At 46.0% G+C, this 12,964-nt stretch overlaps 1 protein-coding gene across 1 annotated transcript in view; it reads left to right on the forward strand.

The window, feature by feature from the left end:
• EEF1A2 (eukaryotic translation elongation factor 1 alpha 2) overlaps nt 1-12,964 on the forward strand; it is a 33,732-nt gene that overhangs the window by 4,202 nt on the left and 16,566 nt on the right. The window contains exons 2-3 of the mRNA XM_081917057.1: nt 10,018-10,197; nt 12,057-12,353. Of these exons, the coding sequence (XP_081773183.1) occupies nt 10,018-10,197; nt 12,057-12,353 (477 nt within the window). The remainder of the gene's footprint in view (nt 1-10,017; nt 10,198-12,056; nt 12,354-12,964) is intronic.

A 12,964-nucleotide genomic window follows, 5' to 3' on the forward strand; every position in this document is an offset into this window, starting at 1 on the left:
TCCCTTCCAATTCTACATTTCTGTTATTCTGTCACTCAGCATAGTGCAGCTTCTTGCACTGCTAATACCTCTCTCCTCATACTTGGTAGAATGCCATGCCTGTTCGTAAAGGTAAAGGGACCCTGACCATTAGGACCAGTCGTGGCCGACTCTGGAGTAGCGGCGCTCATCTCGCTTTATTGGCTGAGGGAGCCGGCGTACAGCTTCCGGGTCATGTGGCCAGCGTGACTAAGCCGCTTCTGGCGAACTAGAGCAGCGTACGGAAACGCCGTTTACCTTCCTGCCAGAGTGGTACCTATTTATCTACTTGCACTTTGACGTGCTTTCTAACTGCTAGGTTGGCAGGAGCAGGGACTGAGCAACGGGAGCTCACCCCGTCGCGGGGATTCGAACCGCCAACCTTCTGATCGGCATGTCCTGGGCTCTGTGGTTTAACCCACAGCGCCACCCACGTCCCTTCCAACTCTACATTTCTGTTATTCTGTGACTCAGGATAATGCAGCTTCTTGCACTGCTAATACCTCTGTCCTCATACTTGGTAGAATGTCATGCCTGTTTATAGTGCAATGTAAATAATCATAATGAATAACTCAGGTGAATCTCAGGTTTGGACAGGGGGCGGGCACAGTGCATGGACTATCAGGGACATTGTCCTGACCAAATTCCTATTGCTTGCTGGTTGCCAAAGTTCTTGCAAAAAATAAACGTTTCCCACATTGGACCATCTTGCAAGGCCCCCTCCTTGGGTTCTTAGAACAAGGCGATGCATTGAAAATGGCAATGCCTGGTTGGGGAACTTGCAACCCTTTAGATCAGTGGTGGCCAAACTTGGCCCTCCAGCTGTTTTGGGACTACAATTCCCATCATCCCTGACCACTGGTCCTGTTAGCTAGGGATGATGGGAGTTGTAGTCCCCAAACAGCTGGAGGGCCAACATCACTGCTTTAGATGTTGTTGGGACTACAACTCCCAGAAGCCCCAGGCAGCAAGGTGTGATGGGAGTTGTGGTCTCAACGACATCCACACAGCTGCCTCATTAGTTCCTGACTCTGAGCTCCTGTGCTATAAATTTACAGTTCTTTGCTAGATCGTGGGGGCTTCTAGTAAAAAATGTAAACCGTGCGAGGCTCAGTTGGCCTACCTTGCAAGGTTATTGTAAGGCCAGTTGGAGTTAGAACTATAAATTGCCTGCTGGGTTACATGAGCTGTATGGGCAAGAGATCGGGATCCCCAAAGGGATTTGCAAGGTGTTTGTCTGTGGGGCAGGGATTGGTGGAAAAGAGGGCACTTTTTGCCCTGATTGTCACCTGGGTGGTGAGGGTACTGCAGGAAGCTTGTTCCCCATTCCTCCCAGACACCCCTTTCCCATCTATTTCCTACCTTTGCAGGTAACAAATAGGTAGGTGACCATCAAAACAAAGCAGATCACTAATCTGTGATTGCACCGTGCGAGAATGGAGCTTGAGGGTTGGCAAAATTCAGCTGTGTTTTCTCTCCTTTGTTCCAACAACTTAGCAAGTTTTCAGCCCTTAAGACAGGCATTGAAATAAGTGGGTAGCAATGCCCTGCAAAAATCTTAGTGGATTGAGACCAATGTCCCTGTTCCTTCCTAGAAGCAGAATAAATTATGCAGAATAGGGCAGTGTGTGGAAAGTCCAGCACTTTGCATATTTTAAGTGGATCATAGAATACTTTCCGGTGCATGGTTATTTATTTATGCATGTGTTTTGGAAACGGAATGACAACATATTTATGAACAGGCCTTGTTTCTTTTCATCCTGTTTTTGCAATGGCAAAAAGAGGCCCCAAAAATTTCCTCTTTAGGAAAGAGCGACGCCATTTCACGACGACGCCTGTTACTGCCCACAGCCGCATATCCCGACTCCTTATATAAGAACCAAGAGAGGGATCACAATAAATTCTCTTTTAATGGCACCTTCTTGACTGTTCCCTCAAGTATACTGGGCATATTATTTCCAAGGGCAGATTCCTTAATGTCTTGATATATCAGCTGCAAATTGCCTCTGGTCCCTGAACCGTTGGGACCAAAGTGCTTAACACGGATCAAAATGCACAAGTGTCAAAAAGCACCCCGGCTTTCCTGAATCGCTTTTACCTTCCTGAGCACCGAGAATAGTATCCTAAGCTATTGTTCCATTTTGTGTGTGTTTTATTTCAACACCCTTCCCATTTCTGCAGTCTCAGTGCATCCACCTTGGTTGTTTACATCCACGTCAAGCTCCCTCTCTGTTTAACTATTCCAACTTTTTCGTACGGTGCTTTCATGCTTATTCAATATAATCCTTTTATCATACCTGTGGAGTTCTGATATGTCTGGCAACCTAATAAGGGCAGGGACAATTGGTTCATGGCGTTTCCGTGCGCTGCTCTGGTTCGCCAGAAGCGGCTTAGTCATGCTGGCCACATGACCCGGAAACTGTACGCCGGCTCCCTCGGCCAGTAAAGCGAGATGAGCGCCGCAACCCCAGAGTTGGCCATGACTGGACCTAATGGTCAGGGGTCCCTTTACCTTTAGCCCAGTTAAACTGTTTGAGGGGCGAAGGTTTCAATTCAATTTTTTTGCCAGCTGATACTTTTAAAAAATCGAACGGGATTTTGCTCACGTGAAATGTTAGCTGTCCAAATAAAGAGAGGTCAGGATTTATGTTTTAATTAATAGAACAGATAAACTATGAGAATATCTTCACAGGCAGACAAGATGATTTTGCACCGAGTAGATGTCTCTGACTTTTTTTGTTTTTTGCCCCGAGGTTTAAACATGCCATCATGAGGTCTAGAGACTTAAAAATACAAAAATTTGTGGTGGCCGGAACTTTGAAAACACGTTCGATGTGGTCGCCTCGCCATTGCTGCAAACAGTCGCCTGCCCCCCATCGTTATCTGAGCAAACAGCTCTACCTTAGACCCTGCAGCTTTGCAAGGGATCTGTACCAGCTGCCGAGCTGCAGCGAGGTCTCGTATCTTCTAAAATAAGCTGTCGTTTCTTTGAATCAGCCAGGCAAGCCTTGTGGCACCTTCGCTGGCACGGCAGAAATATGCAGAGGGACGTGAAACTGCTATTAATAGCCAATTGACTCTGTGCTCTCAGCCTCCATTTTCTGATGCAAGGCAGTGTGTGGCGAGGGTATTCCTTTCCATGCGATTGCTTTGGTAGGAAATGGAGTCTGGCTCTCATAAGATTTTTCAAAGGTGCTGCTTAACTAGGGTTTTGTTTTGTTTTAGAGAGCTAACGTAATGGAATAGGGTCCTTTGGCTTATGGAACAGAAGATAGTAGCAGTTTCTCTCCCTTAAAAAAATGAAACCCATCCTTTGTGGCCTTAAACAATATGACTTCTCCTTCTGCCCAGCCAATTCGAGATGTATCGAGTTCTGCAACAGAGCCGTTACTGTGCTAGGCTAGAAAATACGGCCTTTTTCTTCCTCTTTTGGCCCACGATCTCTGCGGGTAATCGAATATAGGCAGATGAAAAGAGGAGCAAAGGCATTTTGCTAAATAGAAGCTTGTCACACACTCATAACATTATGCAGCAAGCTTCGGCGCAGTCCATTTTTTCAGCCGGAATGTACCAATTTTGACGGCTGCGGGAGCTGGATGGGCTGATTAGTCAACCTGATAAATTGTCGTCGTCATTGGGTTGTACAGGGTGGGATGAGGGTCATGGTGCTTCTCTGGAAGGGAAACCCTTGTTAATTGCAGGTCAGGATCTGTCCTTCTCTACCCACCTGTCACACTGGGTCTGCTAAATGCAAGGAACAGATTAATTCCAGCAACTCCCTGAGCAAAAGTATTTATTTATTTATTTATTTATTACGGGTGCTATGTACAGTGGTGCCCTGCAAGACGAATGCCTCGCTAAACGAAAAACCCGCAAGATGAAAGGGTTTTCCGATTTTTTTAGCGGCTTCGCGAGACGAATTTCCCTATGGGCTTGCTTTGCAAGACGAAAGCCCATAGGGAAATCTCCGGGGACAGCGGGGAAGTGCAGCGCGCCTTCTCCTCTGTTCCCGGACCTGTCCTGAAGGCTTGCGGTGGGAGGTCCGGGAACAGAGGAGAAGGCACGCAGCGCTTCTCCTCTGTTCCCGGGGCTTGCGGTGGGGGGAGGGTTTTTCCTCCCCACCGCCAACATTCAGAACAGCATTCTGAATGTTGGTGGGGAGGAAAGCCCTCCTCCCACCGCAAGCCTTCAGGACAGGTCCGGGAACAGAGGGGAAGGTGCACAGCGCTTCTCCTCTGTTCCCGGGGCTTGCGGTGGGAGGAGGGTTTTTCCTCCCCACCGCCAACATTCAGAACAGCATTCTGAATGTTGGCGGTGGGGAGGAAAGCCCTCCTCCCAAGCGCTTCTCCTCTGTTCCTGGACCTGTCTTGAAGACTTGCGCTGGGAGGAAGGTTTTCCTCCCCACCGCCAACATTCAGAAGGCTGTTCTGAATGTTGGCGGTGGGAAGAAAAGCCCTTCTCCCCCGCCAGAGCGCCCCTCAAGCGGGGCAGCAGGCTGCTATCCGCAGCCCCAAGCTGCAGATGTCTGCCCGGCGCCCCTCGTGTGGGGCAGCAGGCTGCTATCCGCAGCTTGGAGAGCCCTGCGGGGAACTCCTGTGGGGCTCCCCAAGCTGCAGATGTCTGCCCCAGGCGAGGGGCGCTCTGCTTCAGAGCGCCCCTCGCGACGGGCAGCAGCCTGCTATCTGCAGCCTAGGCAGCCCTGGGGAACTCTTCTGAAGGCTGGCGGCGGGAGAAGGGCTTTTCTTCCCACCGCCAGCCTTCAGAAGGCTCTTCTGAAGGCTGGCGGTGGGGAGAAAAGTCCTTCTCCCGCCCGCCAGCCTTCAGAAGAGGTCCGGGGACAGACTGTCTGAAGGCGGTCTCCATAGGAACGCATTAATTGATTTTCAATGCATTCCTATGGGAAACCGTGCTTCGCAAGACGAAAAACTCGCAAGAAGAAAAAACTTGCGGAACAAATTAATTTCGTCTTGCGAGGCACCACTGTATTCAGAATCAAGGTTTCACTCCCAGCCCAATAATGTTGGTTTATTCTGGTTTGATTCTTCAAGGTTCAGTTAATTGCTCTGGTAATTGGGTTGCTGTCGTTGTTTATGTAATAAAATTATTAATGACCTTGTGATATTGAAGTCCACTTTGTGGCTTTCTGGTCCAGATAGTTAAACAGGTGTAGGGCTGTGTGTTGTGCTGCAGAGGGCTGAAAATAATAATTTATGGAAAATATGCAAATGTGTGCAAATCATTTTCAGTGCATATGGTTCATCCTGGTTCCTGAACACTGCTTGGGGTGCAGAATATTTAGAAGATATATAAACTGCAGGATCAAATTGCTCTCCAAGCACTGTAGAAATGAAACCCTACAGAACATATAGAGAGTTGGAATATAGGGACGTTTTGGTGGGGAGAATGGAAGGAAACATGGCGTTATGCAGCTTTCTGGCCTAACTACAGCAGGAAAACTGGGCAGGTTATTCCTCAAAGGTGACAGGCATCCGATTTAGGAGAACAACGCAAGTTTTATTAATTAATCGGATATGGTGTGATGCCTGTCTCAGGGATTCCTATCACGGCTACAGAATAACTCCACCTCCAGCTTCTTTCCGCCACTGGAGGTTTTGAAGCAGAGGTTAGATGACCACCTGTCATGGATGCTTTAGCTGAGTTTCCTGCATTTGAAGGGGGTTGGACTACAGGACCTTTGGGGGTCCCAACTCTACAATTCTATGATTCTTTAGCTCCTAACAGGCACATTATGCCCCTCGGGGACAGCCTCAGAGGTAGTGTGAGACATCTACTTAACATTTTGTGTTGCAATATATTTATCAAGGATTTAAGACTTAAGGCTTGTTGAGATGTATAAGACGGAATCAGATAAGTGTTGGAGATCAAATAAGTTGAGGGAACATACTTTCACACATGGTGGACTTGTAAAAGGGTGAAAGAGTATTGGGAAATGATACATAATGAATAATAATAATAATAATAATTTATTATACATACCCTGCCCAACCGGCTGGGTTTCCCCAGCCACTCTGGGCAGCTTCCAACAGAATATTAAAATACAATAGTCTGTTAAACATTAAAAGTTTCCCTAAACAGGGCTGCCTTCAGATGTCTTCTAAAAGTCTGGTAGTTGTTTTTCTTTTTGACATCTGGTGGGAGGGCGTTCCACAGGGCGGGTGCCACCACCGGGAAGGCCCTCTGCCTGGTTCCCTGTAACCTCACTTCTCGCAGGGAGGGAACCGCCAGACGGCCCTCGGAGCTGGACCTCAGTGTCTGGGCAGAACGATGGGGGTGGAGACGCTCCTTCAGGTATACTGGACCGAGGCAGTTTATTGAAAAAAAAAGTTCAAAAGTCCTTTCTGTTGGGGATAATTCAGACGGAAATTCCCAGGTGTCATAAAAGGTTATTTATGTATGCTACTACTGCAGCCTGTGTTTCTTTAGCCCAAAAAATGATGAAGAGTGAGGTCCCAACCAAAGATGAATGGCTTCTTAAGCTGACAGAATATGCACAGCTTGTAGACTTAGAATATAGAATTAGAGAACAAGAATAACATACGTTTAGAGAAGATTGGAAAAAGTTTATTGAATATATGGGGAAAATCTGTACACCTCAAAACGTTGGCAGCATTAAGATAAGTTCAGCAGTGTAAATACGTTTTGATGGATGCAGTAATGGAATAATGAATGGTTTAGTTTTTGTAAAATATGCAGGGATATATGATATGCAAAATGAACCATGGAAAGAGGAGAAGGGAAGTCCTTAATACTTTAAGGAAGTATAAATGAGTATTTTAGATTGTAAAACAGAAAATTTACCAAAAAATTATATATATAAATAAGACTTAAAACTTGAAAGAAGTCTGTTCTGCTCACTACGTTGTTGTTGTTGTTGTTTAGTCGTGTCCGACTCTTTGTGACCCCATGGACCAGAGCACACCAGGCACTCCTGTCTTCCACTGCCTCCTGCAGTTTGGTCAAACTCATGTTTGTAGCTTCGAGAACACTGTCCAACCATCTCGTCCTCTGTCGTCCCCTTTTCCTTGTGCCCTCCATCTTTCCCAACATCAGGGTGTTTTCCAGGGAGTTTTCTCTTCTCATGAGGTAGCCAAAGTATTGGAGCCTCAGCTTCAGGATCTGTCCTTCCAGTGAGCACTCAGGGCTGATTTCCTTCAGAATGGATAGGTTTGATCTTCTTGCAGTCCATGGGACTCTCAAGAGTCTCCTCCAGCACCATAATTCAGAAGCATCAATTCTTCGGCGATCAGCCTTCTTTATGGTCCAGCTCTTACTTCCATACATCACTACTGGGAAAACTATAGCTTTAACTATATGGACCTTTGTTGGCAAGGTGATGTCTCTGCTTTTTAAGATGCTATCTAGGTTTGTCATTACTTTTCTCCCAAGAAGCAGGTGTCTTTTAATTTCTTAGACACTAGCAATTGTAATTAACTCGAAGCAGGGGTTTTTAGTGTTGCTACTGACCATATACTGTGGAATGGCATTCCTGTCCCAATATGATTTACGCCCACTCTACACTTTCCAAAAACAACTGAAGACATTTTTGTTCTGACAGCCTTTCCCAGACGAGTGAATGGGTCTCTGCCATCAGTGCCTATTTTGTATCGTTGCTTTAAATAAGTCTGCTTTTTTTTGTCGGGGGTGGGTGGGTTAAAACTGGTTTTTATTGTACATTGTCTTGAGCAGATTGTGTAGTTTTAACATGTGGCTTGGACCGACATTTCCTGTAGCTGCCCAGCCTTGGTGCAGCTGGTTAGCAGCAGCCTCACCTGTTGCCCAAAAAAGAGGAAAGTCATCACTAAAGCGCAGGTGCACACACGCTAATTTAGATGTTTGGACGTGAATTTGTAAAGCACTGTTAAGATTTAAATGGAGGTGCAGCGCAGCTCATCATAGTGGGAAGGACTGGGCCAGGTAACCTGTATACCTGCTTGAGCTGCTCTCCAGGTGAATAACTTTGGGTGTTTGCAGGAATTTTTCCAAGGGGTGGAGGGTGAAGGAGAATGCAGAAGGCTAGTTATCTCCACCTCCACAAATAATGATGAGAAAATAAATGCTTGCCCATTCCCCCTCATATCTCAGAATCCACAGATGCTAGAAACTTAGGTTTTTTAAAAAATGAAAGCTGGGGACTTCAAGATCATAATCTGTGGTGGTGGTGGGGCAGAGAACTAACTCCTTGATGGGCACCCTCAAAGCCCCTGCTGTCCCTTCTTAAGTTGCTTTTTAATCTTCCAAACGGACTCTGACCCTACAGCTTGAAAAATAGGGGAAAACCTTCAGATAGAGCAGGGGTCAGCAAACTTTTTCAGCAGGGGGCCGGTCCACTGTCTTTCAGACCTTGTGGGGGGCCGGACTATATTTTGGAAAAAACAACCAAATTCCTATGCCCCACAAATAATGCAGAGATGCATTTTAAATAAAAGTACAAATTCTACTCATGTAAAAACACCAGGCAAGCCCCACAAATAACCCAGAGATGCATTTTAAATAAAAGGACACATTCTACTCATGTCAAAACACACTGATTCCTGGACCATCCGCGGGCCGGATTTAGAAGGCGATTGGGCCGGATCCGGCCCCCGGGCCTTAGTTTGCCTGCCCATGAGATAGAGGGCTGTCCTCTGCAATGCAGGACACATGGACACCCTAACCCGGCCTTTACTGCTGGGGACCCTGTAGGTTGTCGCTCATCATGAACGGATCCTGCCGGCGAAAGCATTTGACAACATTCCCAGGTTGTTGGTTCAAAGGTCGGAAGAGGTTTCAACAGCTTAGCAGGCAGAGACTGAAAAAGGCATTACAGGAAATGTCCTATAGGCATCCATGGGCTTCCCTTAGGCATCTGGTTGTTTTTCTAGAAAAATAGCAACTCTTCATGAACGCCTCCCTCGTTACCCTAGAATGGCAGTGGCACAAAGGTGCTCGAAATGCGTTTTGGCGAGTTCCCTGTCCCTCCTTAATTGTGGTGCTTGAAAAAACCAGCCATAACCGCTGCCTAGGCCCAGGGACCAATTTGGCAAGCTTGCTTTCTCTCGGTTTTCGAACTTAATCCGCTCCAAGGATCAATGGGCTGGCTGCAAAGTCAATGGGGGGAAAAAGAAAAGAAAAACACAGCTTGGAACCTGTTCGTTCCAAAACCGGAGCAGTTACTTCCGGGTTTTCGGCGTTCGGGAGCCAAAACGTTCCAAAACGGAGGTGTTCGGGAACCGAGGTTTGACTGTACATTCAAACCCTCAGAGATACAGGAACACAAGAATTGGAAGGGGTTTGGGGCATCATGCAGACTGTTTCCTCACCTCTCCCAAATAAATCACCACCTCAAATGTTAGAACGATGTTGGTTTAGAAATTAGGTGGTTTCTAGCTGTAATGATTATACAAATAAGAAAAGAAAAATTGAAAATCAATAGAAAATTTGGGAGGGATTTGCTGTGATTAATTAATTAGAAATTGGAATACAGAAAGGGGAGGTATGAGGAGGTCGGGAAAGTAAAGTGTAAGAAAAAAAGGGATTGAAATTATATTTGTTGTGGTATGTGTTTTGTTTGTATTTTTGTTATTTTTTATTTTTATATAACTTTTTGGAAACTTCAATAAATATCTTTAAAATAAATCACCACCTCAACAGCATTCTTTGTATTGGAAAGCCTTTTAATGTGTAATGTTTTATTATGTTTTTATATATATATTGGAAGCTGCCCAGAGTGGTTGGGGCAGCCCAGTCAGATGGGTGGGGTATAATAATAATAATAATAATAATAATAATAATAATAATAATAAAAAATTGCACTTGGATTTTTCATAGAATTTTAGAGTTGGAAGGGACATGAGTATCACCAACCCCCTGCAATGCAGGAATATGCAGTTGTCCCATAGGGGGATTGAACCTGCAACCTTGGCATCATCAGCACCATGTTCTAACTAACTGAGCTAAAGCCCTTACAAAAACTTCTCCCCTCTTTCTCCAACCTGTTAGATGGGGAAAGGCTCCTTCAAGTACGCCTGGGTGCTGGACAAGCTGAAGGCTGAGCGTGAGCGAGGGATCACCATCGACATCTCTCTCTGGAAGTTCGAGACCACCAAGTACTACATCACCATCATTGATGCCCCTGGGCACCGGGATTTCATCAAAAACATGATCACGGGGACTTCGCAGGTGAGAAAGGGGAGGCTGTTCATCTCAGGGCAGGGGGCAGAGGACACCTTTGGGTTGTTCCCTGAGCGCCAGAATCCTTTTATCCTGGATGGGTCCCTGCCAGCAGAACTGTGTGACCTGGATTTTTTAAAAAATGGAAGTCCTAGGAACCCGGTCTAGCTTTGCACTCTGGCTGGCCAAATGGCGAAGCTTTGTGCGTTGGAAAGGGGCCGTAGAAATTCTTAAAAATGCATTTGGAGCGTGCTCTCCCCTCTTTGCTTTCCTGGGAGTAAAAAAGGACAGACTCCCTAAAGGAGCCATCAACTATTTATAGGAGCAGATGGTACTATCAGTTTTCAGGTATCGAGCCAACAGTTCGTAGAACTTGTTGAGTTACAATATTGGAAGGGAAGATGGGATATTAGGAGCCCAATATGTACCTGTTTTGTTTAGGAAATCTCAGGGGGTGCTGCTGTATCCCAAGACACGTCGTTTGTTTATTTACTTATTGTGGTTAAATTCTACCTTTTCCTGCAAGTGGCTCTCTTCCCTCCCCCCCCCACCATCTGCTTTATAAAACAGTACATGAACCGAAACACAGTCATCTTTTGAAACTCGCACCCCTCCAAATTTTGTAATGCAGATCCGCAAGCCAAACAATGTGTGCTGAAATTGGCTGTGCATTCAGTATAGTGAGCCTCAGCTTGCGGAACTCCCTGCCACCTGAGATTAGGCAGACCCACTCCTTGTTGAACCTCCAGCAAATGACAAAGACATTCTTATTCCAGCAGGCGTCTTAAGGCCTTTAGTTTGGTTTTGTGATGGATTTTTATTGTTTTATTGCCCCATTTTCTATGGATTCTTTTTATGTACAGGTGGCGACCCTTTTGCATGAGGGTTCTGTTCCTGGCGCCCGCATGTGTCGGCAGAGTGCAAAACCCCCACCTCGTTCTGGCCTAGCTCTGCTTTCTTCCAAAAGGGGCCCGAGCATCGGGTGTGCATCAGTTGCACGCAAATCAGTGCAAATCGGTCGCTGCCTGTACAGTGCTTAGAAATGAGAAATGTACTTAAAAATGCAATACATTGGTTACCTCAGTTTTCGAGCGTAATCTGTTCTGGAAGACCGTTCAAGTTCTGAGACATTCGAAAACTCATTATGGAAGCCTCAATAAATAGGGAAAACTCAATGTGGAAGCCGCATGGCCTTTTTGAGGCGAGTTCGAAAACCAAAGCATTTACTTCCGGGTTTACGGCGTTCAGAAACCGAAATGTTCATCAGCGGTGACGTTAAAAAACTGAGGTACCGCTGTACAGCGGTACCTCAGGTTACATACGCTTGAGGTTACATACGCTTCAGGTTACAGACTCCGCTGACCCAGAAATAGTGCTTCAGGTTAAGAACTTTGCTTCAGGATAAGAACAGAAATCGGCCTCCGGCAGCAGCGGGAGGCCCCATTAGCTAAAGTGGTACCTCAGGTTAAGAACAGTTTCAGGTTAAGAACGGACCTCCAGAACGAATTAAGTTCTTAACCCGAGGTACCGCTGTATATTGCTTGGCAAAAAAATATGCGTATTGGGAGACGTTTGCACTAAAATGCTAGATGCTATTTTTTAATTTTATTTTACAAAACACTGATAAAAGTTTCACCAGGACTTCTTTAAAAAATTGCGAGCCGATGTGGAAAAGTGGAACTTAAGATTGGGGGGAAGAAACGAGAAATGGAGAGAAAGTGAAACGGGGAAATTCTCCTGTGACATTTTGCAAACGGTCGTGTGAAAACGACGTACCGAAACGACAGACTTGGCTTTCGGAGCACCTCAGCTGTGGGCCCATCTTTGCAAGCAGTTCCTAAGTGTGTCTGTGCCTTGTTTTCCTGCAGGCCGATTGTGCCGTCTTGATTGTGGCTGCTGGGGTAGGCGAGTTCGAAGCCGGCATCTCCAAAAACGGCCAGACCCGCGAACATGCCCTCCTGGCGTACACCCTGGGCGTCAAGCAGCTCATCGTGGGCATTAACAAGATGGACTCCACGGAACCACCATACAGCGAGAAGCGCTACGATGAGATCGTCAAGGAAGTCAGCGCCTACATCAAGAAGATCGGCTACAACCCAGCGACCGTTCCCTTTGTGCCCATCTCTGGCTGGCATGGCGATAACATGCTGGAGCCGTCTCCCAATGTAAGTCTCTGGAGGGCGGTGCTAGGCTGTGTTCACATGAGGTTTGCAGCTCCAGTTGGGTCCAATCGAAGCTGGAGAAGCTCCTCCGTCGTCATCTCCCAGGACCAAGTTGAGTTGTGAATACGAGAAGGGTTGGCTTGAAGAGGGAGTCTTAAGGCAGGCCAGGTGGAGCCTAGGCAGTGTTAGAAACTCAAATATATAAGCTAGATGCTGAATGGCTCCTTAAACCAGGGTTAAGAATGCTTAGTTGCCATTTTGGGAGCCATTTTGGCTGCTTGAAAGTTGTATTTTCAACACGACTTTCTGCTTCCCGAAATTTGTTCTCCATGGGCAGATAAAATATCACAGATAGAATTCTATGTGATGGCTTGCTAGTCCAATAGTAGCAGCAGCAGCAGCAGCAGTAGTAGTAGTAGTAGTAATAATAATAATAATAATAATAATAATAATAATAATAATAATAATAATAATATATTTGTACCCCGCCCATCTGGCTGGGTCTCCCCAGCCACTCTGGGCAGTTTCCAACATATATTAAAAATACATTAAAATGTCACACATTAAAAACTTCCCTGAACAGGGCTGCCTTCAAATGTCTTCTAAATGTCAGG

This window comes from Podarcis melisellensis, assembly GCF_964234715.1.
Source record: "Podarcis melisellensis genome assembly, chromosome: 6".
NCBI classification, from domain to species: domain Eukaryota; kingdom Metazoa; phylum Chordata; class Lepidosauria; order Squamata; family Lacertidae; genus Podarcis; species Podarcis melisellensis.